Raw genomic sequence first — 21,907 nt, 5'->3', positions numbered from 1 at the left:
CGCTGCAGCCACTCGGCCCCGAGGGAGCCTGGGAAACCGGCGCTCGCCTCGGCCTCCCCTCCCGCCTGAGGGCCCACATTTCCCTCGGCCGTCGGCCCCGCCCCTTCCGCTTCCGCTGGGCCCCTCCCCCCTACGGAGCCTCGGCGGGACCTCCGCGGCCAAGATGGCGGCGCCGGCTGCTTCTATGGCTCCCGGCGGCGGCGGCTCCTCTTTGGCCGGGACAGGCGGCGGCGGCAGCAACGGGGCTGGCATGGAGGTGGACGCGGCGTGTAAGGAGGGGCCGGGCTCCTGCTGGGCGGGGGGCTGCCGCGGCAACCACCCCCTTTGACCGCGCGCCTTCTCCCCCCCCCTCCCCCGCAGCGGCGCCGGCGGTGATGGCCTCGGGCGTGACGGGCAGCGTGTCGGTGGCGCTGCACCCGCTGGTCATCCTCAACATCAGCGACCACTGGATCCGGATGCGCTCTCAGGAGGGCCGCCCCGTCCAAGGTGAGCAGGGCTGGGAGGGGGGCGTGAGGGGGAGGGGAGAAGGAAACCTGGCGGACGGAGCCCCCCTGACGCCCCCCTCCCCCCCCCGCTTTCGCCAGTGATCGGGGCGCTGATCGGCTGCCAGGAGGGCCGCAACATCGAGGTGATGAACTCCTTCGAGCTGCTGTCCCACTCCGTGGAGGAGAACGTGGTGATCGACAAGGAGTACTACTACACCAAGGAGGAGCAGTGTAAGCGGGGCGGCTGGGCGGGGGATGGGGAGGTTTTGAAGGCCGGTCTGAGCTGCCTTTCCCTCCCCCGCAGTTAAGCAAGTGTTCAAGGACCTGGAGTTCCTGGGCTGGTACACCACCGGAGGCCCCCCAGACCAATCTGACATCCACGTCCACAAACAGGCGAGTTGGTCTGAGGGAGGCGGGTGGGTGGGCGGGCGGAGATGTGACTGATGTGGAGAGATGGCCCTCTGTGGAGGCAGGATTCTCAGGCGCATAGTTCTCCACCCAGGTTTGTGAGATCATTGAGAGCCCCCTGTTCCTCAAGCTGAACCCCATGACCAAGCACACGGACGTGAGTACTTACGCCTCTGTCCTGCCCATTGGAACCCTTCAGCGGCTGCCTCTCCGTGCTGAGCCCAATGGTGAGCTGTGTGCACTCTCTCTTCCCTTAGCTGCCTGTCAGTGTCTTTGAGTCTGTGATTGACATCATCAACGGAGAGGTAATACTTGCTGCAACTTCTACCACATGTCCCTTTCGGTGTTCCTGGGAAGCTGTGGGAAACCTCGGTTCACACATTCTGTTCCATGAGCTGCTTTCAGGATGGGAGGTCCCAAGGGCATTCTTGCGCAGCCTGACTGTACTGTAAGTCGGCTTTCGTGTCATCGTCTGGAAACCTTTCTCACTTCTCCTCTCTTTGTTTCAAGGCCACTATGTTATTTGCTGAGCTGACATACACGCTGGCCACAGAGGAGGCCGAGCGCATCGGAGTCGATCACGTGGCACGGATGACAGCAACAGGCAGCGGGGAAAACTCCACAGGTGAGGTAGGGCATTGAGGATTGGTGTGCGGGAGTGAGCTTCATGCAGCTGTTGCTGAATATGGATTGAGTTTGGCTGGGAGGGCAGGGTGTAACTTACAACCAGTATGGTGGGGTGTTGGACATGAGTTGTCCTTCTTTACTGCATTTACACTTCAGACTGCCCTGTTAGGAGCAGAGCTCTGACTTTTTCCCCTTGTTTCCCCTTGACAGTTGCTGAGCACCTCATCGCACAGCACAGTGCCATAAAGATGCTTCACAGTCGTGTCAAACTTATTTTGGAATATGTTAAAGCTTCCGAAGCAGGTGAGGTGGAGCTGTAGAAATGCATCAGAGAAGCCTGATGCACCAGCTTTCACGTGGGTAGATCTCCCAATGCATTTCCTTCCCATGCAGGTGAGGTACCATTCAACCACGAGATTCTGCGAGAAGCCTATGCCCTTTGCCACTGCTTACCTGTGCTGAGCACTGACAAATTCAAGACAGATTTTTACGATGTGAGTTCTCAGGAGGGGAAGAGCTGTAGCTTGCAGCCGAATAAATGCAGAATTAAGTCGTTGCAGGGGAGGAAAGGGGACTGTTGTCTACGTAGAAAAGCTGCCATGCTCAGCGCAGGCACACATGATACATGGGGCAGCCACCCAAGTGAAATGGAGGGAGGCAGAAAGGACTCCCAAGTTTTCCTAAAGCAGATGGCACCGCAATTTCCCACAGCGGTTTCAGGACTGTGGGCAGCACAGGCCCTGACCTCTCCCCGCTTTCTGATGCCTGTTTTATCTCCTATCTAGCAATGCAACGATGTGGGCCTCATGACCTATCTGGGCACTATCACCAAGACCTGCAACACCATGAACCAGTTTGTGAACAAGTTCAACATCCTCTATGACCGCCAGAGCATTGGGCGCCGCATGCGAGGACTTTTCTTCTAAGATTTGGTGCTCCCTAATAAAGTGATTGTGCTGAATGAGATGCTGTGCCTAGGAGTGCTCCAAAATTACAAGTGTTATATTTTCCCATTAAAGGCTCACCGAGTCTAGTGTTCCCCCTGCAGCATAATCGGGGATAGATTTGAGCAGAATGCTCTGACTTGCGATTTTTGTATTCAGTGTGTGCGTCCAGTGCAGTTTAACAGCAAGGAAGAAATCAAATACACAACCAGATGAGAGAACGTATTCTGGAAGTGGTACTTGGGGGAGGGAGAACTTTGGATAATTCACCCACAAGATGATTAAGACAGCAGTATGAAAGGGTTGTAAAGAAGGCAAACAAGTTTAGTTTGCATAAAATCTAACGACTTCCAAATCGCAGGTTATAATTGTTGTAGTCTGCTGGGCTGAAGTCAGGACACCTTAGTTCTGGATAATTTAAATAGCAAGAATCAGAAGCTGGAAGGGCTTCAGAGGAAGCGACAAGCAATCGGTTAAAAACTGGCCCTTGTGTGAAGGCTAAAGCTGTGCTCTTTGTGGCAGATTCCAATTAAATATTAGGAAAATCTTGTGTGCAGGAGTGGACCTAGTTGCTAAAGTGAGAGTGTATGTGTGTGTGGTCCTTCCCTTTGTTGGATGTGCTCAATGGAATCTACACAACTATCTGGCAAGCATAACTTGTGCTGAGGCAAGTTTGAACCGTTTCCAAATTTGATAATTTATTTGTATTTAACTTGAAAGCATATTCTCCCTTCAGAAAGGCTGGGGGAGGGAAACTCATCATCTTCTCTTGCAAAAAATGATTTTAATCTATAAAGATCATATATAAAAAGTATAAACTCTTGCGTGACTAGATTAGACACCAAACCTACTTCTATAGTAATAGCAATTGGACTTACATACTGCTTCAAAGCGCTTTACAGCCCTTTCTATGCATCTTGCCGCCTCCCCAACAATCTGGGTTGAACTCTGCGCAGTGGGCAGAATTAGTCTGCAACGCAGCATCCTTGAGTCTACTACTCATCTGGCCAGCAGGCTGCCAGTTTGATACCCCGGTCTAGTATATTTGCACCGCAAAGCCGATGTGATGTATTATCAAGGCCCATCAGTCTCTTTTGTAGCAATCCTAAGCCTAGCAGGAATAGCCAACCCTCCAGAAGATAGGCTTGATAACGAAGAATCTTGGCAGACTTGAACATTGGGCACTATCTAACAAAATGAAATTCAATGGTGAAAAAAGTAAGGGTCTACATTTAGGCAACAAAAACAAAATGCCCAGGTACAGTATATCTGGTACCTTGCTCAACTAGTAACTGTGAGAGGGATCTTGGAGTCCTAGTGGACAACCATTTAAATAGGAGCCAGCCGTGTACAGCAGCTGCCAAAAAAGCCAACACAGTTCTAGGCTGCATCAACAAAGGGAGAGAATCAAGATCACGTGAAGGGTTAATACCACTTTATAATGCCTTGGAAAGGCCACACTTGGAATCCGGCATTCAGTTTTGGTCGCCATGATGTAAAAAAGATGTGGGGAGACTGGGAAAAGCACAGAGAAGGGCAACAAAGAGGGTTAGGGGACTGGAGGCTAAAACACATGAAGAATGATTGCTGGAATTGGGTATCGTTTGATGAAAAGAATGACCAGGAGAGACATGATAGCAGTCTTCCAGTATCTCAGGGGTTGCCACAAAGAGGGAGCCAAACTTCTCCAAAGCACCTGAGAGCAAGAACTAAGGAGAAATTTCTTGACAAAACAATCAGTGGAATCTCCAACACTGGAACTTCTTAAGAAGAGATTGAATAACCATTTGTCTGAAATGGTGTGGGGTTTCCTGCCTAAGCAGATGATTGGACTAGAAGATATTCAAGGTCCCTTGCAACTCTTATTCTATTTCCCAACATCTTGGTGGTTGTTGCTGGGCTAAACAAACCTCGCTTGGTGCACAATTTCCCAATGGGTCTGATTCAGCTTTTGCTTTGCTCTTTGTCCCCCCCCCCCCCGAAGGTTTTTTCCCCCAGATTCCCAACATCAGACTTCACAGTACTTACAACACGGTGCAGTTACCGGATTATCACTTGTCACTCCAAGTGTACGCAACAACTATCTTCCCTAGGCCACCACCACCCAAAAAAAAAGATACTTCTCAAAATACAGTTGATTTATTGAAAACAACAATATTCAATAAAGTGTTTATTGAGAAGGATAGCTTCCATATAAGAAGAACCACGGCCACCACAGCCACTGATCAAATAAAAGTGAGACGGGTCTTTTTCTGGTTCACTTGCCAGATGTTGAGTTCCTCGTATTCGCTGAGAGCAGCCTGGAACTGGACGGGGGTAAAGCCCTTGGACACACAGTGCTGTTCAGCCTCCGTCAGCTGGACAGAGTGAGCCCCTCCAGGAGGAACCAGTTCTCGGATGGCTGCAAAAATCAATTCGGAGGGACGTTGCATCCTGTGGGAGCGAAAGAAAAGGGTGCTCTTGAGTTCCCCTCCTCTCCAAGCAGCAGATGACCAGGAATTTTAGAGAGCAAAGCCCCCTCCTCACCGATTGGGTTGCCCCCTGTCCACCAACAGGGAATCCTTAGACATCTCCATCAGGCGCATTGCTTCGTTGACATCTTCCTTCTCAACCAGGTCCACACGCCTCAGCCGGGCCTAGGCGAGGGAAGGAATTGGAACACTGTCGATCAGAGTCCAGTTTCACCAAGACCAGGGCTCTGCAACCTTAAACACTCAAAGAGCCATTTAGACCCATTTCCCACAGAAGGCGCCAGGAGCCACACAACCTGGCTGGGTGTGGCCAACTCAATGCCACTCCCCCCAGTCACACGACACCCCCCCCAGCCACACCTACCCAGCTGGTCATTAGGGCAGAGAACCGGTTGAATTATTTGCCCCACCTCACCCCTTCCCTCCCAGCCACCTCTTGGCCTCGGATGTGTTTTTCACCCCTCTCTCTTTTTCTCTCCCCCCCCCCACTTCCCAACCCACACACCCAGGGAATGACTGTAAGGAACTTCGGCCATGTTTCTTGTCTCCGGAAAGAGAAAAATAAACCTTGCGTTGCAGAAGGAGTGGCTGTCAGGATGTTAAATCGCAGTGCCACGAGGTTGCCACTTTAGATGGCTGCACGCACTTCAGAGAAGCATCATCCCATTCACACAGGCACGCATACACACCATGCAACTTGGTCCAAAGTGGCCAGAAAATATACTCTCCCAGCACCGGGGAGACGCTTGGCAGACAAAGTATGGGATGAACCCCCCCACCCCCATCACCAAACCTTGCAAAACTGGGCAAAGGCGGAGAGGGGAGCCGAATCCATCTCTCTCTCTCTCTGCCTGCCTCTTTCACTGCCCAGCACTCTCAGCCTTGGTTGGCCAGTTTCCAGGGGCAAATGGGGCAGGGTCACATTGTCTCTCTGCGTTATAATGGGCTCCTGGAGGAGGGAACCCAGTATCCCGCATTGTGAAGCGCGCTAAATTTCACTGTGCTGCGCAAGGATGCCCTGCACTGCCACAGTGAATACTCTGAGGATCCTCCTGCACTTCGAGTCCTGCTGGAGCAGCAGCAGACGACAGCTGTGGGCAAGAGGGCCTTGGCTCAACACCCCTTCCTGTATCAAGAAGCCCCCGTTGACTCATGCATGAATTACTGCAATGGGCACCACCCTTGAAGGGCACCCGTGAACTGGTGGTGGTGCAGAATTTTGGGTGTGAAAAAATTTGAAAATTTGTGCTAAGAATGGCACCTGTAACACTTTTGCTACGTCAGCTGCACCTTCCGGGGTCCAAATGAAGGTGTTGACTATGTCCTACATGGCAGGTGGCCAAGCTACCTGAAGAACCATCCTACTCCCATCGCATGGACCCCTCTTCAAACTGGAAGGGCCAGGGGGGAGATCCTGCTCTATCATTGCCCCCACCCTATGAAACAGCCTTTGCCCTAGAGTTGAGGTGAGCCCCCCCCCCCAGCCTTTGAGAAGAGTAGGAAGACATGGCTCTGCCAACTCACGTGGGGCTGGGAGAGGCAGGCGGCCCTGGGAGCGGCTGGCACCCTGAAGGGGCTCTTCCTGCCTTTTAATTCTTTATCCGTTTTACTTGCTTTTGCTTGGCTCATTTTACTCGGTGCATATCATGTTTTTGTATTTTTAGGCTTTTATTTGTAAGCCACCTAGAACCCCTCTGAGGGGGTAGATGGGTAGTATCTAAATTTAATTAAAATAGGTAAAATAAAGCAAACAATCCTGGAACATGGTTAGGAACCCACAATTACTACCTCATCTGTAAGCAAATTGACAAAGCAGTTCAATATTAATGCACCAGATTCTTGGGATCGCTGTTTTTCCCAGCTGAGTAACTTTGCAGCTCCCCACCGTTTTAACCAATTGTGGGTGCTGTTTGAGACCCAGTCTGCCCACATCACTTCCACCACCACACACACACACACACCAAGCTCTTTTCTGAAATGAAGAACCCCCCCTCCCATGTTGCTCACCAGGGCGGTGGCCAGGCGGAGGATCCCCAGTAAGGTGCGGGCTGAGGTGTACGTGGTATCTTTGCTGGCACGGGCCTCCTTCCGCATCTCTACATAGGCTGCTGTGATATAATCGGCCAGGGCTTCGGGCACCGCCGGCTGCTTTTGCTTGCAGGTGGCGATGTATCGCCTATGGGGGGACCAAGGGGAACGAACCTGAATTGCCTGGGGAAATGCCAGGCAGACTGGGGCCCCCAGCCCCAAAGCCATATGGCCACAAGAACTTCTGGGAAGCAAGGAAGGCTTCCCCTGCTCACCTCATCAGGCCCATGTCAAGTGGCTGGAATTGGCAAGGCGGCTGACGGCTGTGCTGGTGTACGTAAGTGATGTGCTGGGCCAGACTGTGGGCGACAGAGACCTTCTTAGCAAAGCAGAGGGAGGGGAGGGTTGGCGGAGCGGCTAGCAGCTCCCTCCTTTCTCTTACCGGAGGTCGTTGTCCCGGTCAGGCCTATCCTGGATCAGCCAAAGTAAGTCGAAGCGGGAGAGCAGTGCTGCAGGCAGCTGGATATTCTGCTCCAAGCTGCGTTTGGGGTTATACCGCCCGTAGGCAGGGTTAGCAGCTGCCAAGATGGCACAGCGGGCATTCAGCGTGGTCAGGATGCCTGCCTTAGCGATGGAGAGCGTTTGCTGCTCCATCACTTCGTGGATAGCTGTGCGGTCCGACTCCAGCATCTTATCGAACTCATCGATGCAACAGACCCCCTGGTCGGCCAACACCAAGGCTCCGCCTTCCAGGGTCAGCTCCCCCGTCAGCGGGTCACGCAGAACTGCAGCGGTCAGGCCCACCCCGGAGGACCCTCGGCCTGTTGTATATTGACCTGCAGGGATGGGACAGAGATTCCCACAACAGCCTCTCAATTCCTCCCTCTCCTGCAATGATGCTGAACCGCCCCTCCCCCCCTCCGGCTGGCCACTCGAGGCCTCTGGATCGTAGACACCCCTGTGCACTTGATGACCAGGTTCATTTTCCTCCAAAATCTCCCTGGTCCCCAAGAATAGCCCTTCCTCCCTGACAGACGCTAAGCAGCTCCTGATAACCATCCGGAGGCTGCAGCCGCCAGCTGATCAGCTCTGCCAACTCTGGCAATCAGCCGGCAGACCCCCTCTCCCCATTACAGACTCACTGCGTGGTGCTAGGCGGGTGATATAAGACAGCAGCTGAGACTTGGCCACACCAGGGTCTCCCATGAGGCAAATGTTGATGTTCCCTAGGTAAAGCACAGGGGGGGGGGCAGGCTGTTGGACCCAAGCCTTGGAAGCCCTTCCCCCTCCCATCACTTTTGGGGAACGCTAACACGGATGACAAGGGTCATCAAGGGTGGGAAAGACAGGAATGGGGCCCGAGGGCGGTGAAGCCGGGTGAGCTTCCTAGTCACAGAACCTACCCCGGATCTTCATGCCGCGTGGACTCTGGTCCACACCACCCACCAGCAGCAGCAGCAGGGCCTTTTTCACGTCCTCGTGGCCATAGATCTCGGGGGCAATGGAGCCTGCCAGCTTGTCGTAAAAATCCTCCTCTGTAAGAAGCAGAGTACCGTGTGTGGCAAATGGCTACCGACACGGGCAGCTTATTCCTCTCCCAGAAGACCGGCCTTGCAAAGAAGCTCAGCAGATGCCGGGGCAATGAGGCCCCGACCTCCAGACTCCAGCGAGGGCAAATGCCCCAGGTGCCCACACAGCCCCTAGTCCCTCAGGGGGGGCTGGAAGGCTTCAGGACCCAACCAAGGCTATCCCTAGCGGTGCAACTTGCGCAATGTTAATAGGCAGACCACAGGCCTGTCCTTTGAGCAACTTTTGAAGTCCGGCTTTCACAGTGCAGGTAGTGCTCGATTTACAACCATTCTTTTAGGGACCATCAAAGGGACAGCCCCACTGCAAAAAGGGACTTGTGACCGTTTTTCACAGGAGCGTTGCAGCATCCCCGCGGTCACGTGACCCACCCACCCCTGCCCCCTTCTGACCAGCAAAGTCAACGGGGAAGCCAGGGTCATTTAACAACTGTGGCAAGAAAGGCTGTAAACTCACTTAAAGCTGTGTCACTTAGCAACATAAATTTGGGGCTCAATTGTGGCTATAAGTCGAGGACTACCTGTATGGCCAAGCAGACGAAGAAGAATAAAATGTACGTATACTTCAACAGGCGATTCAATCAGGATCAGAGGGAGAAACAAGGCTCCCTCAGGCGCCATGCGGCACAGCTAGATATTGGGCTCTGCTAGCCAAGATGTTGGGCTACGGCCAGGGAGACCCAGGAAGACCACTGTCAGCCACAGAAGCTAGCGGGACTCTCTCAGCCCAACCAATCTCACAAGGTTAGTTGTTATTGCTGCACAAAATTGTACGTGTGCGTGCTGAAAAGTGTTCTTCCTGAAAGGAGGAACATGCAACTAACGGGCAAGTATAAAAACCACCATCCAATCACGACGCACGGTTTGAACTACAGAAGAAGTGAGAGCCAAACAGCTTTTTTTCTAAGGGAGAAAAAAGGGTTTTTTCTTTTTCTTCTCAGGGGGAGGAAGGAAAAAAGAAAACAATCGTACCTGTAATCAGCCGCAATTCTTCTTCAGTGAGTTCCGCCTCTCCCAACTCCTCCTGCTCACTCTTGCTCATGCAGGTGATGTGGTGGGCCTCAAGGTATGTGTCGGAGAGAAGGCCCTGGGGCACAGCAAGGGGCACACTCAGCTCGGAGGTCTGGACCCCTCTCCGGCCCTGCCACCCCTCCACCCGGACACCCACCTGCAAGAGCTGCCGGAAGCCAGTCTGCCGCACAGGGAGAAAGACGCCGGTCACGCTCACGTGGTCGCCTGGCTGCACGAGACGCGTGTTCTCGCCTTGCACACTGACACTGATGGAGCGCGGCAAGTTCCCCACTGGCACCTGGTCACTCTGTAAGCAATGAAGGCCAGAAAAGGCCTGTGAGGCTTAATCGCCACAAGGCTTTGCCTAAGGGTTGGTTCACGGACACCCCTTCCACTGCATCAGGCACTAGCGGCTTTGACGCACAAACTGCAGTGAACGCAAAAGCTCACAACCAAGTGAGACAAACGTTAGGAACAACGACATCTCCCACAGATGCCGGTTCCCTATTCTGTTGCCATGGCGGCCAGTGAAAGCCAAAGAAACCCATAAAAGCCATGCAACCGAAACTCACGTGCTCCTGTATTTTCAGCTCCTGGTATCTGATGAACTTGGACCCTCTGCTCTGCAGGTAGAGGCGGCCACCAGCTCGGTTGGTCTGGCACTCCTTACTGGGGCACATCAGCAGAGGCATGAAGCTGGAGGACTGGATCTGTGGGGGGAGGGGGAGAGCAAAGTAGAGGGGGAGGGCCAGGCGGAGGGAACCCGGAGGAGGATCCCGCGAGGGTCTCCCACTCACCGGCTGGTAGGTCTCCGCACCACACTGGTCGCAGCTGTAGGTGGCCACCACCATGCGAGGCTTCACGTCCGAGACCCGGGTGACGATGCCCCGGACAGTCACCAGCTTCCCGATGGAGTCGGCCTTCACCTCCCGGATCACCCGAGGCTTGGCGCTCGAGGGCGCTTTGAAGTACAGCTCGCTGCCGGACCAAGCAGGGGAGTCTCACACCCTCTTCTTCCACCCGCCCCCATCGGGGTCCAACGGAGGAGCGCCCTCCCCTCCCCGTCCCCCCTACGGGGCAAGCGGCCACTCACAATCGGCGCAGAAGCTCCGCCGGGAAGCGGTTCTGGGGGTCGCGGGGCTGCCCGGGCTCCTCCCGCGCCCGCCCCTCCATCAGCAGCCGGTGCTCCAGGTAGACGTCCAGCGCGTCCCGCGGAGCCACCTGCGAGAGCGGGGGAGGGGAGGGGGGCCCGGTTAGCCGGGGGGGGGGCGTTGAGGCCGGACCCCCCCTCCTCCTCCTCGCGGACCCCCCCCCTCCCGACCTGGCGCCGGCGGAAGCGCGGCAGGAGCTCCCAGACGGCGTCGGCGAAGAGGCGCTCGTAGCGCTTGGCGTTCTCGCAGGTGGCGTCCAGCAGCGCCGGGTCCTCCTCGGCCACGTCGTCCAGCTCCACGTAGAGGGCCGCCTGCTCGCGGTGCGCCAGCCGCTCCTGCGGGGACCCAGACCGTCAGGGGGGGGGGGAGGAAGGATCCCCCCCCACTCCCCCGCCTCACCCCCCCCATCCCCCCCCCGCCGCTCACCAGCTGCTCCCGGTAGGGGAAGACCTTGGCCGGTCCCTGCCGCCGGAAGCCCTCCAGGAACGCCTGCGCCCTCTCTGCGGGGAAAGCGGGGAGCGGTTAGCCAAGGCGAAGGAGGGTGGGAGGCCGCCCCCGCCGCCCGCTCCCCTCCCGGCCTCCCCTGCCTCCCTCACCGCGCTCCTCCGCGTAGTCCCGGCCTTTGCCCGCCGCCATCGCGCCTCCCGCTCCACTTCCAGCCGCCTCAGAAATGGCGCGAAAGCGGCTCGCCCCGCCCCCGAGCCCGCCCGGCCAATCGCCGCTCCCGCCCCTCCCCGGCGCCCGGATGCTGGCGGGCGGGTGGGGCGGCGCGGAGCGCGCGTGCGCAGTGCCGAGGGGCGTCCCGGGGAGATGCTGCGCCAGCTGTTCGTGCTCTCGTCCAAGGGCGACCGGCTCCTCTACAAGGACCGTATCCGACACGGGGGGGGGGCGAAGGGGGGTGTCGCGGGAAGGGTGGAGGGGGGGCCTGCTCCCTGCTGCACCGGGTGGCCCTTAACCGTCTCCCCGCAGTCCGCGGCGACGGGAGCGCCGACCTGGTGGAGACCTTCGCGCGGAGGATCGCGGCGCTGCCCACCGACCAGGCACCGGTCTTCATGGTACGTGGCGGGGCGGGCGGGGGACCGTCCGCCACCTTCACCCGCCCGCGCCTCCCCGCTCACCGCCCCTGTCTCGCCCCGCAGGAGGCCGGCCCGGGGCTCCACTTCGCCCACGTGCGCCACGCGGGGCTCTACTTCGTGGGCACCCTCCGGCCCGACGCTTCCCCCTTCGTGGCCGTGGAGTTCCTCGCCAGGTAGGCGCGCCAGGTAGGCGGGCGGGGGGCGGGCGGCGCGCGGGCGGAGGCTGAATCCCTCTGCGGCCCTTGCAGGCTGGTGGCGCTCCTGCGGGACTACTGCGGACGCCTGGACGAGAAGACCGTCGGCCTCAACTTCGCCCTCATCTCCGAAGTGGTGGACGAGCTGCTGGTGGGTCGGGGGGGGGGGCGTGGAGGGGCGGGCTGCTGCGTTGACCCCCAGCGGCTGACTCTCCCCGCCGAAACTTCCCCTCCGGCCCCTCTAGGATTACGGTTATATCCAGACCACCGCCCCGGACGTCCTGAAGAGCTTCATCCAAATGGACCCGGTGCTGAGCCAGCCCTTCAGCCTCTTTGACCTCAGCACGGTGGGCTTGGTGAGTGGGAGCTGGGAGTGGGTGGGGGGACGCCTGGGACTCCAGGGAGGCCTCCCACTCAAAAGTGTGGGATTTTCCCTGGGAAGAAGCAAATCATTTGGGAGGCAAGTCCAGCCTTGGCTTCTGGCTGGTTTTGTTTGGAGCGACCCTCCTCGGTTTATGCACATGAATGAAAGGTACGGCCATGTGAAAAAAGAAAGCCTTCTTTGAGTTCTATGATTTTACCTATCCAAAACATAGCAAAAATCACCTGGTCCTCCTTAGCCATTCTTACAAGTAGGGTGAACAACACATGAGACATTACATCCACACGTGAATGATGCAGCATATAATATAAAGATGTACTACTATTGGGTGGATTTAGGATGATGTAATGAAATACCATAATATAAATTAGCTCAAAATTTAGAATATCTCACAAAAAATGAAGTAATAATATAGTCAAATAAATGATTAACAATGATGATAATGTATACGTGTATACTAGATTGATAATATGAGATTTCATATAAATTGTGAGTTCTATGGAGAGGATGCAAAAAGTTTTGTAACCAACCAACACAACACGCTGTATGTAAATAGAAGATTTTGTTTTGTTTTATGTTTGTTTAAAAATAAAAAAATTCTTTTTTTAAGAAAAAGAAGGCACTGGACTCTTAAGTTGCCTTCTCTGTTACAGGTAATCTTCGACTGATAACCACAATTGAGCCCAAAATTTCCGTTGTCAAGTGAGACAAGTTGTTAAGTGAATTCTGCCCCATTTTACAACCATTCTTGCCAGAGTGTTAGGAGAACCCCTGTGGTGGTTAAGTTAGTTACATGGTGGTTAAGCGACTCTAGCTTTGCTTGTCAGGAGGTTGCAAAAGGTAAATCACATGCCCCCCCCCCCCGCGACCTTCAGCAGCCTTCATAAATGAGTCAGTTGCCAAGACTCTGAATTTTGATCATGTGACCGTGCGGATGGGATTGCCCCAATGCTGTGGTCATAAGCCACTATTCTCAGTGCAGTTATAACTTTGACCCGTCACTAAATGAGCTGTCGAGGACTACCTGTAATTCTTTTTACCCTCTCAAAGCCCATCATCATCATCATCTCTGAGCTGCTCCGAGGTGGGCTTTGGGGTATATACAGTATACGGTGTGGTTTTTCCATTTCACTTCGTAGCACCGTTTAAGGAAACATTTCTTTTTCATTTTATAACAATCCAGGGAGGTCGATATGCTTCTTGGCCCTATCAATTTTAGATATTATTTGTGTACTCCCCCCCCCCCCATTCTTCATATTTCTTCTGTCTCATGACCACATATTTCTATTGTTTTATATGGCTGCAGTTTGGGGCAGATACGCAGCAGAGCAGGGTGGCGCCCAGTTGTGCAGCTGCTCGGCCAATCCTGTCGCTGCGGGGAGAGCAGGTAAGGTCTACTCCACTCGCGGGTTAGGGCAGAAATTGAACCCAAGTCTCCGGAGGCCCACAAAAGGGGTGGGAAGGGGTTACGTGAACGTACTTGTTTTAAAACTAATTTGGAGGCATCTTTGCCTCATCTCGGATGTCTCAACAATGCCGAATGTGGCCCTATAAACACTTGACAAAATCAAAAGAAAAGGAGGACTCCCTCCTGCTCCATCATCAGATCTCTTGATGGGAGATTGTGGTCTCTGCAAGTGGTTTAGAGCCCACCGCCCAAAATCATCTGACCCGAGGGCCCGGAAATTGATTCACCCACTTTTGGGGTCAAGGCGTCCTTGAGCAGCAATGTTGGCGATGGCAGCTTCATGGTTTGTCTCATGTGGGCAGAGCAAGGAGTCCCCTGGAAATGGTGGCGGGGGCAGCCTGGCCGTGGGTCCCTAAACGCAAGAGGGCTGCTGCCCTGGCTTGGAGAATTATTGGGGCGGTGCCTTTCTCTGCCCGCAGGTTTCGCAGCCTGAGGTTTTCCTGGATGTGGTGGAACGACTGACAGTCATCATCGCTGCCAACGTGAGTCAGAAAGTGCTGGATGGAGAGTACCTGGCTTCCTTTACAGTTGGAGGTGTCCTATTCAGGCGAGAGAGTCGCTGAGGCGCTCGTCTTTTCCTTTTCCAGGGCTCTCCCATGAAAACTGACATCCAAGGAGAAATACGGCTCAAGAGCTTCTTTCCCGGTTGCTCCGGTGGGTGGAGGAGGCCGCTCGTACGTATGTATGTGCTGCCTTCTGGGGGCCCAGCGCAAAACAAGGAAGCCGTAGTTGCTTTGGGTCCCGTGTGTTTTGTATCAGTCAGGGCGGAAGGAAGCAGCGGATTCCATGGCATTGGCGGCAGCAGGTTCAGAATTTGTGGGTCGGATATGGAAGAGGGCGCACACAGGGAAACGGTGCCAGGATAATTGCATTTTGAATTTAATAGTGGAAATCCAGTACTTTCAATAATGGAATCAAGGGAAAAGAGGGATTGGGCTTAGAGAAGGGAGTTTGTTACAGCTTGTGAGGGTAAATAGAAAAAAAACCCAGCTTGTCTAATGCCTTCCAGATATTGATTTTTAAAAAAGGGGGGGGGGGAATCACAGGATGCAGGCACAGAGACCTGGGTCCCCTTCCTGATCTCGGGGGGAATTCTTGAGAAAGACGGGGGAGGAACACAAGTAGCCAGCAAACAGCCTCCTTCCCCGCTTTGCCCAGGTGAGGGCCTTGTACAGGTGGCCCCTCGAGATGCCACCTGGCTTGGAGGAAGGCCTGGGACAGGGAGGGAACCCGAAGGGTGGCAGAGTTCATTAGGCCGCCGTTTCCCTTTGCAGAGATGCGGATTGGCCTGCCGGAGGAGTTCTGCGTGGGCAAGACGGAGCTTCGAGGTGTGTACCCCCTTTGTTGTGACCAGATTGCACGGGGAGACTCTTAACCCCGAATCGTGCTATTTTAGGTGAAACTAAACACCTTCCCAAGGTGGTGGCAGCACCAGCAGCCCCTCCTTGGAATGAAATGGGCTGCAAAAGGAGGCTCTTCCCCTGGGAGCTGTCGCCCATTCTCCCTTGCTCTCGCTTGCAGCTGCGATGGTGGCATTGCCCATCTCCCACCTAACCCACCCAGGCTACCTGCCGCTCTGCTGCTGCTGCTCCTCATGTGCCTCCTCTCCCGGCTGACTGGATGGCTGGCTGATCGGCCACCTCCTCGATTGCTCTTTCGTCCCCAGGTTATGGCACGGCGGTCCGCGTGGATGAGTGCTCCTTCCATAGTTCTGTTAAGCTGGATGAATTTGAGTGCAGCCGCATCCTCCGTGTCAGCCCCAGCCAAGGGGAGGTAATTGGACTGAGGGTCTGAGCTTCAAGCCCAGCCGTTGGGTTTCACATGTGCACTTTGAATTCTGCTGGTCTTTAAATACCCTTTTATGTCATGTAAATGAGTGTAAATGTTGTTTATTCAGCTATTTCCGAGTCACGGTCCGACTTCGGACTGCTTGATTGGCCGGCTGTTGTTACTGAGGCCTGGTCTTTGTTTTTAAGGTTCTGTCTGCGTGATGGAAACGAACATTGTACTTCTGTTCAGATGCATTTCAAGGGGAGGTAAAGGCAGGGGAGGCTCTGCATGGTTGGAAGGGTAGACGTTATGAGTTACTCCTGAGCAGTTTGTTGGGTTGTGTGCCGTGGGCCAACTCCAGATGGGGACACCCGCAGCCTTCCAGGTGTTCCTTAGCCTTGCTGGCTGGAGCAGCTGGCAGTTGTTCAGCTGTGTGTAAGTTTTACGACCCAGCATATTGACCTTCGTTGCAACCCTGTGAACAGTTCATCCAATCTTCCACCAGTCACCCATCCTGTCTGCTTTGGAAGGTAAGCCGGGACTTGAGTTCCAGTCCTCTGCTTGAGTGTTGTCTTGTGGTGCCTAAAAGGTTTGATCTTGAAAACAGAAGCCAACAAGTGGTTTAAAGAGATTGGTCACATTTTTGAATCACCCATCTCCCTCCGAGAGGGACTCTGGGCTGTGTACCATGCTGAAATATAAAAATACGTAAAAATTAAAAATTTAGAAGGAAGCAAGGATGATTGAACACTGTAGTGCTCTGGGAAAAGGAATGTTATTATTCTCACTCAAGGCCACTGTTGAAATCAGGAGATCAAGGGTGGGCTGCTAGCGAGGGGGTGCCCACCCACCCCCCAGGGACTGACTGGCTGAGAGGCAAAAGCAGCCAGAACCACCCAGGAAGAGCCTGCTTAACCAGGTCACAAGAATCTCGCCACAACGGCTGCGTTCCCCTTGGGACGCCAAGATACGGCATGAAGGATTCTGGGGGGGGGGGGGGGATCCAGTTTGAGCCACTTGCTGCAGCCCCAAAGGTGCTTTTCCAAAAGGCTCCTGGACTTCTAATGCGAGACTACGTGTCGCTCAGGATTGAAACAAGAGGTCCTTGGTCTTCCCTGTGCTTGGTGGTTCTCTTGAAGGCGTTTCATTACCCAAACTAGGTAACGCCATCAGCACTGATGATGCTGCCCAGTTTGGGTAACGAAAGCAGCCAAGCACAGAGAGCACCGTAGATGCCCACCCAGAACTGGGCTTTCTTGGTCGTTCCTTGAAGGCCTTTCGCTTCTCATCCAAGAAGCTTCTTCAGTTTTCACTGACTGGTGGGGAATGGAAGGATTTATATTCCTTGCAGTCACACGGTCGTCAGGACGGTCCTTAGCCTTCTGCGAGCATAAAGTCCCTGTCATTCAGTCAGAACTGAAGAAACTCCTTGGATGACAAGCGAAACATCTTCAAGGAAAAACCAAGGAAGTCCAGTTGCATTTTGAAAAGCCATGACCTGGGTGACAGAGGCTTGCTCAGTGCCTCTAAACCCAGGACCCCCTTGACCCCCTCCCGTCCCCCCCCCCATGCGCCAGTCTATCTATAGAGACCCCACCACAGGTCTGGGGAGCAGCGCAACTGACAGAACGCATTTCGAATCCCAATTTCTATGCTAGAGTTCAGATCAGTCTCCTTGTACGCGGGAGCCGCCTTGCTTGCTGGCCTTTAATTTGAAATAACGCCTGTATGCAGCACAGGTCGCCGTGAAAGATTCTTTCTGCTGAGGGTTTGGGGGAAATGCAGCAGGCAGGAAGGGAGCCTATATTGTAAGCTGAGCCTTGGAGAAATGGAGTGTTTTGAGGTTGGAAGGGCCGGTCTTTACCCTTCTCCTGGTATAGGACGGGTTTCAGCAACCCGCTGTGTTCCAGAGCAGCATGTGGCACTGTCACCCCTCTCCTGCGGTTGCCTACCAACACAGTTGCGCAAAGGACTAAGGACACTGGGCCGACAGGGGCGCGTGATTTGCTCTCTGCACCCCCAGTGTTTTCTCTGCTCGCGGCCGGCTTTTTGCGATTCCGCGTCCTTTGGGCGCAGCTCAGCCAGCTGCGGTTCCCTTCGTGTCGGCCCAGGAAGAAGAAGGGGGATGGGGAGGAGGAGCAGCCGCCGGATGCAGGGAGAGAAGAGCTCTGGGACACCTGCACCGCATGGCCGGCTACACATCTGAGCAGACCGTGTGGCAGCAGCGGGAAGAGTTGCCACTGCAATCCCAGCCCAGGAGGGCATCCCACTTGGGCGCGTGGGAGAGGAGAGAGAAAAAAGGGGAGAAAAAGAGAGATGATGGAGAGAATGAGGAAAGAGAGAAACAAATGAGAGAAGGGGGAGAGAGAAATGAGAGCTGGAAGGAAAGAATGAGGGAAGAGGGAAACAAAAGAGAGAAGGGGGAGAGAAAGCAAAAGAGGGAAAAGAGAAGGTAACAAATGAGAGGAGGAAAAAAAAAGAGCAATGAGCCATTTCCCACAGAAAACACTGGAAGCCACAAAACCTGGGGAGGCGGGGTGGGTGGGGTGCCATGTGACTGGGTGGGAGTGATGGTGAGCTGGCCACGCCCACCCAGGTTGCCCACCACCTGGTGTTTCGTTTTCTGTGGGAAACGGGTCCAAGTGACTCCGAGTAGGAAAACCAACGGAATCTCTCTAGACCAGAGACGGTCTGGGCTCCTGTACGGATACTTATATTTTGTTTGAATATAAGTAGCTAACTCACTTAGTGGGATTTCACAGCTACACAGCCTTACTCCCCGTGGAATCCGGGGCAGGGCTGCATTAACCCTTCGGGCAGACGTCTCTCACTGTTAATGTGTTCAGTCTTTTCTCAAGATTCACCAGTTGCCCTTTTACTGTTGAAATACCAAATGATAAACTTCAAATAACAGTCATTGCTTGTCCCAAAGGTGCTTTTCCAAGAGGCAACCGGACTTCCTGGTTTTCCTTTGAAGATGTTTCGCTTCTTGGATGAGAAGCAAGACATTTTCAGAGAAATACCAGAAAAGTCCAGTTGCCTCTAGGAAAAGCACCTTTGGGGCAAGCGTGGCCTGGATGGCGGAGAAGCTTCACAGACAATCGTCCTTCTTCATTCCTTGGGGGTCTGTGTAGATGACTCCTTGGGTGGATTTGTCCTTAAACTCTGCCCAGAAAAGCCTCATCTGCAAAATTGTTTTTTGGGCAGCTGACTCTGATGCAATACCAGCTGGCTGATGACATCCCCGCAGCTCTGCCCTTCCACCTGTTCCCCACCATTAAGCAGGGCTCCGGTGGCCGGTGAGTGGCGGCAGGCTCTTCTCTGCGCGGCTTCTTTTCCAAATGCCAGGCCAGGACGGGCTCATCACACACACACCCGTATCTCTTTTTTCCCCCTTGGCAGGGTGCAAATTTATCTCAAGCTTCGCTGTGACTTGTTTCCCAAAAGGTGAGAAGCCCTTTATTGTCCTCTGGGGGGGGGGGAGCAGACTTAAGCCTCCGTCCCTCCGCTCAACCTTCTAATGCTTTATAGCCATGCGGTCAACCTTCACGTCCATCTGCCTGTGCCCAAAACGACCCTGAGGTGAGTCAGCCGTTGGCCTGTCGTCCTGCAAGGGGGGGGGGGGGAGAGGGGCCGCCTCTGCTGGATCTCCCGCTCTTCCTTTGCAGCTTTTCTCAGGAGCTGAGCAGCCCTGAACAGACGGCCGTCTTGCAGCCCACCACCAAGTCCATTGAGTGGATTGTCCCCCGAATACAAGGGGGCTCCCAACTTTCTGCCACGTTTAAGGTACAGAGCAGTCGGGGTTCTGCAGCACAAGCCTCCCCTGGGGGTGGGGGGGTGGGGATTTTGAGGCTTCCTTGGTGGGAGGATGGGGCGGGCGGGCACCCCCCTTCCTTGCCCTGAGACCGTCCGCTCTCTCCTTCGGCAGCTGGAGGTCCCGGGGCTCACCCAGGCAGGACTCCGTGAGCTCGGCCCCGTCAACCTGTCTTTTGAGCTGCCAGCCCACACCTGCTCTGGGCTGCAGATCCGCTTCCTGCGCTTCACGGGGCCAGAGCCTACTCTTCCTCACCGGTGGGTGAGGTACGTGACTCACAGCGAGTCCTACGTGATCCGACTCAATGCAGGATAGGCTGCTGCCTCCTTGTTACTCCAAATTATTAAACAGCTTTATTTTGTAACTGGCAAGTATAAACGGCCAAAGCCAAGGAACCGGGGAGCATCCTGTGTGACCCCCATTAAACAAGGGAACCAAGTAAGAAAGCAAATTCCACGCAGCAGCAGCAGGAGCAAAAGGAGGCACAGGAACTGAGACTTGGCAGGGAATCTGCCCCAAACTTCCTTCTCCGGGAATGAAAGAGGGAGAAAGAAGAGCTTCAGGAAACCTGCAGGGAAAGAGGGAGACCAATAAGAGCCTCTCTCTGCCACTGAATCCGAGGCTCTGAGGCGGCCTCGGGAATGCTCTGGGCGGCAGCACCCAAACTCCCCCCCCCCCCAACCGCCAGCGCTGGAGAGCAGCCTCTCTGGCCTTGCACAGCTGCCTTGACCTGGCAAAGCGACTCTTGGAAAAGGAGAGATTGATGTACATGCGCCCGCACTGGTGGCCATCACAATGAACGGGGCTTTTTTGCAGTTTTAGAATCCTTTCCCCACAGCTGCTCTGTTGCATGTTGCTTATGCGTCTTCAGAGCTGCTTTTCCACCCGGCCAAAGGAGTGCTAAGCCTGCTGCAACCTTTCCCCACGAACCGCTCACCTCCCCCTCCTGGCTGTCCTCTGGCTCTTCGATCAGGTGCAGCCTGCGAAGACAAAAGGACAAGGCAGGCTTTCAGACGAAAGGCTTTCAGGACCTGGCCCTCCCAGCCCAAATTCTGCCCCTCTCGGTGGCTGTCCTGTACCTGCCAGAGGTTGCCCCTACCACTGAGCGGTTTGGCAGCACAAAAAGCGCAACAGGCTTTGGGTGCTGCGGCCAGGCCCTGCCCCACACAAGCTCCCTGCCCTCCTTTCTCTCCTAGCCACAGGCCCAACCTGTGGCCAGGAACCTTCCCCTTTTCTCGGGGGTTGGGGCTGTGCAGAGGCACTCCCCCCCAGGGCAGAATTCTCCTCCCTTGTTTTGGGGTGTGTAGTTGTTAAAAAGGGGGGGGGGAAGAGCTGGGAGAAAAGCCTCAGAGAGATCAGAGTGTCACTTCCTAAGCGTGCATGGGAAATTGTGTCTGTCTGTGTGTGTGTGTAGTGGAAAGTGCAGTGGTGCACATGCCCTTTTTACCTAATGAGCAGCCACAGTTCCTCGTTCCGACTGCCCTTTTGGCAAAACCTGCCACCCACTTTCATCGAGAGCCCACACAAAAAACTCGACACGTTGAGAGTTTTAAAATGTCCCCCGAAGTTTCAGCATTAAGCCAGAAGGCAAAGGCGACCCCCCCCCCAAAAAAGCTCTGAAGTCAACCAGGCATTCTTTGGTTACCACCGAGGGGGGAGGAAGGGGGGGGTTGAGCTCTCAAGTGGCTTCGCCTACAGTTTCTTCTACAAAATACTCTCCTCTATTGGTACAAACTGCTCATCTGCTCAGGGCTGCAGCCAGGCTGGCTGTTACCTTGAGGTCAATCTACAAGCTCCATTCACAAGTGGGCCGGGGGGGTGGGGGGCAGTGGGGGGCTAGGTCGGAGCTCTTCCTGGGCCAGCACTGGCTGGTACTAGGCACGGAAAAGGGAGGAAAGCAGCACCTTCCGATCCTCGCACCTGGGCCGGGAAGACAGCCATGCTCAGGGGCATGGAAAGACCCCAAGCCCTCCAGAGGTCATCCGTGAGAGTCACGGGGGCCACCTCGGTTCTGCCTCCCAGCCTGGAAGGGTCCAGATAATCCACCTCATCATCCATGCTCCTCTGCAGCTGGGACCCCCAAACCATCTCACCAACAGGTGGGAAAATATGGCGCCCCTCCCACCTCTCGGCAGCAGTTTTTCCTTTTTATTATATTTACAGACATTTCTAAAATTCTGTTTCCCCTTTGTCATCATGGGGTGATGAGGGCAGATTAATTGGGGGGGGGGGAAATCAGGCGGCTGCTGCAACGTAACAACATTGACAAAAGGGAAGGGGGGGGTCTGAACACTTTCTGAGTGCCCTGTACATGACCACCCCACCCCTTAGCAGAAGGTGTGGGCTCCGGGTGGTGTGGCCTTCCCCCCCCCCCCCCCCCGAAGGAAGGAGGTGGTGGGGAGAACTGCAAGGCCTGGGGCAGAGAGGGGAAGGGACTGGGAGACCTCCCAGTCTGCTCTGGCGGGGGTGGGGGGGGTGGGATTCAGCGAGCC

The 21,907-nt window shown here is 54.8% G+C and overlaps 4 protein-coding genes across 6 annotated transcripts in view; 2 read left to right on the top strand and 2 right to left on the bottom strand.

The window, feature by feature from the left end:
• Positions 1–136: 136 nt before the first annotated feature.
• COPS6 (COP9 signalosome subunit 6) lies at positions 137–2,484 on the top strand. The gene is made up of 10 exons (XM_087720731.1): positions 137–269; positions 361–486; positions 585–716; positions 790–878; positions 988–1,050; positions 1,151–1,198; positions 1,404–1,518; positions 1,731–1,828; positions 1,919–2,014; positions 2,306–2,484. The coding sequence occupies exons 1-10, from the start codon at positions 164–166 to the stop codon at positions 2,444–2,446; spliced, it is 1,014 nt and encodes a 337-aa protein (XP_087576857.1). The 5' UTR covers positions 137–163; the 3' UTR covers positions 2,447–2,484.
• A 2,100-nt stretch (positions 2,485–4,584) lies between these two features.
• MCM7 (minichromosome maintenance complex component 7) lies at positions 4,585–11,951 on the bottom strand. 2 transcript variants are annotated; one of them, XM_087720723.1, is made up of 15 exons: positions 11,830–11,951; positions 11,138–11,211; positions 10,882–11,046; positions 10,654–10,781; positions 10,358–10,538; positions 10,133–10,270; positions 9,718–9,867; positions 9,522–9,636; positions 8,367–8,498; positions 8,106–8,189; positions 7,406–7,799; positions 7,239–7,322; positions 6,943–7,111; positions 4,991–5,100; positions 4,585–4,897 (listed from the first exon to the last, which is right to left on the bottom strand). In XM_087720723.1, exons 4-15 carry the CDS (start codon positions 10,731–10,733, stop codon positions 4,690–4,692), a joined length of 1,845 nt encoding a protein of 614 aa, XP_087576849.1. In that variant the 5' UTR covers positions 10,734–10,781; positions 10,882–11,046; positions 11,138–11,211; positions 11,830–11,951; the 3' UTR covers positions 4,585–4,689. The 2 variants fall into 2 exon arrangements, with proteins under 2 accessions (XP_087576849.1, XP_087576848.1); XM_087720722.1 differs by lacking the exon at positions 11,830–11,951 and adding an exon at positions 11,308–11,391.
• Positions 11,502–19,779, top strand: AP4M1 (adaptor related protein complex 4 subunit mu 1). 2 transcript variants are annotated; one of them, XM_014074598.2, is made up of 15 exons: positions 11,502–11,579; positions 11,681–11,766; positions 11,851–11,960; positions 12,036–12,132; positions 12,227–12,337; positions 13,670–13,750; positions 14,251–14,313; positions 14,419–14,485; positions 15,106–15,159; positions 15,498–15,604; positions 18,809–18,900; positions 19,004–19,048; positions 19,133–19,183; positions 19,270–19,387; positions 19,530–19,779. In XM_014074598.2, exons 1-15 carry the CDS (start codon positions 11,522–11,524, stop codon positions 19,728–19,730), a joined length of 1,341 nt encoding a protein of 446 aa, XP_013930073.2. In that variant the 5' UTR covers positions 11,502–11,521; the 3' UTR covers positions 19,731–19,779. The 2 variants fall into 2 exon arrangements, with proteins under 2 accessions (XP_013930073.2, XP_087576854.1); XM_087720728.1 differs by having other exon boundaries at positions 11,681–11,960.
• STAG3 (STAG3 cohesin complex component) overlaps positions 19,743–21,907 on the bottom strand; it is a 46,001-nt gene continuing 43,836 nt past the window's right edge. Inside the window, exons 28-29 of the mRNA XM_087720885.1 lie at positions 20,353–20,395; positions 19,743–19,983 (exon numbers count right to left, since the gene is read on the bottom strand). Coding sequence (XP_087577011.1) covers positions 19,975–19,983; positions 20,353–20,395 — 52 coding nt within the window. The 3' untranslated portion in view covers positions 19,743–19,974. The remainder of the gene's footprint in view (positions 19,984–20,352; positions 20,396–21,907) is intronic.

The sequence above is a fragment of the Thamnophis sirtalis genome, unplaced genomic scaffold, assembly GCF_051295495.1.
Source record: "Thamnophis sirtalis isolate CommonGarterSnake01/CBP01778 unplaced genomic scaffold, rThaSir2_p1.2 scaffold_7, whole genome shotgun sequence".
Lineage (NCBI taxonomy): Eukaryota > Metazoa > Chordata > Lepidosauria > Squamata > Natricidae > Thamnophis > Thamnophis sirtalis.
Note: the sequence above shows the minus strand (reverse complement) of the source record. Positions and strands in the feature narration are given on the sequence as shown.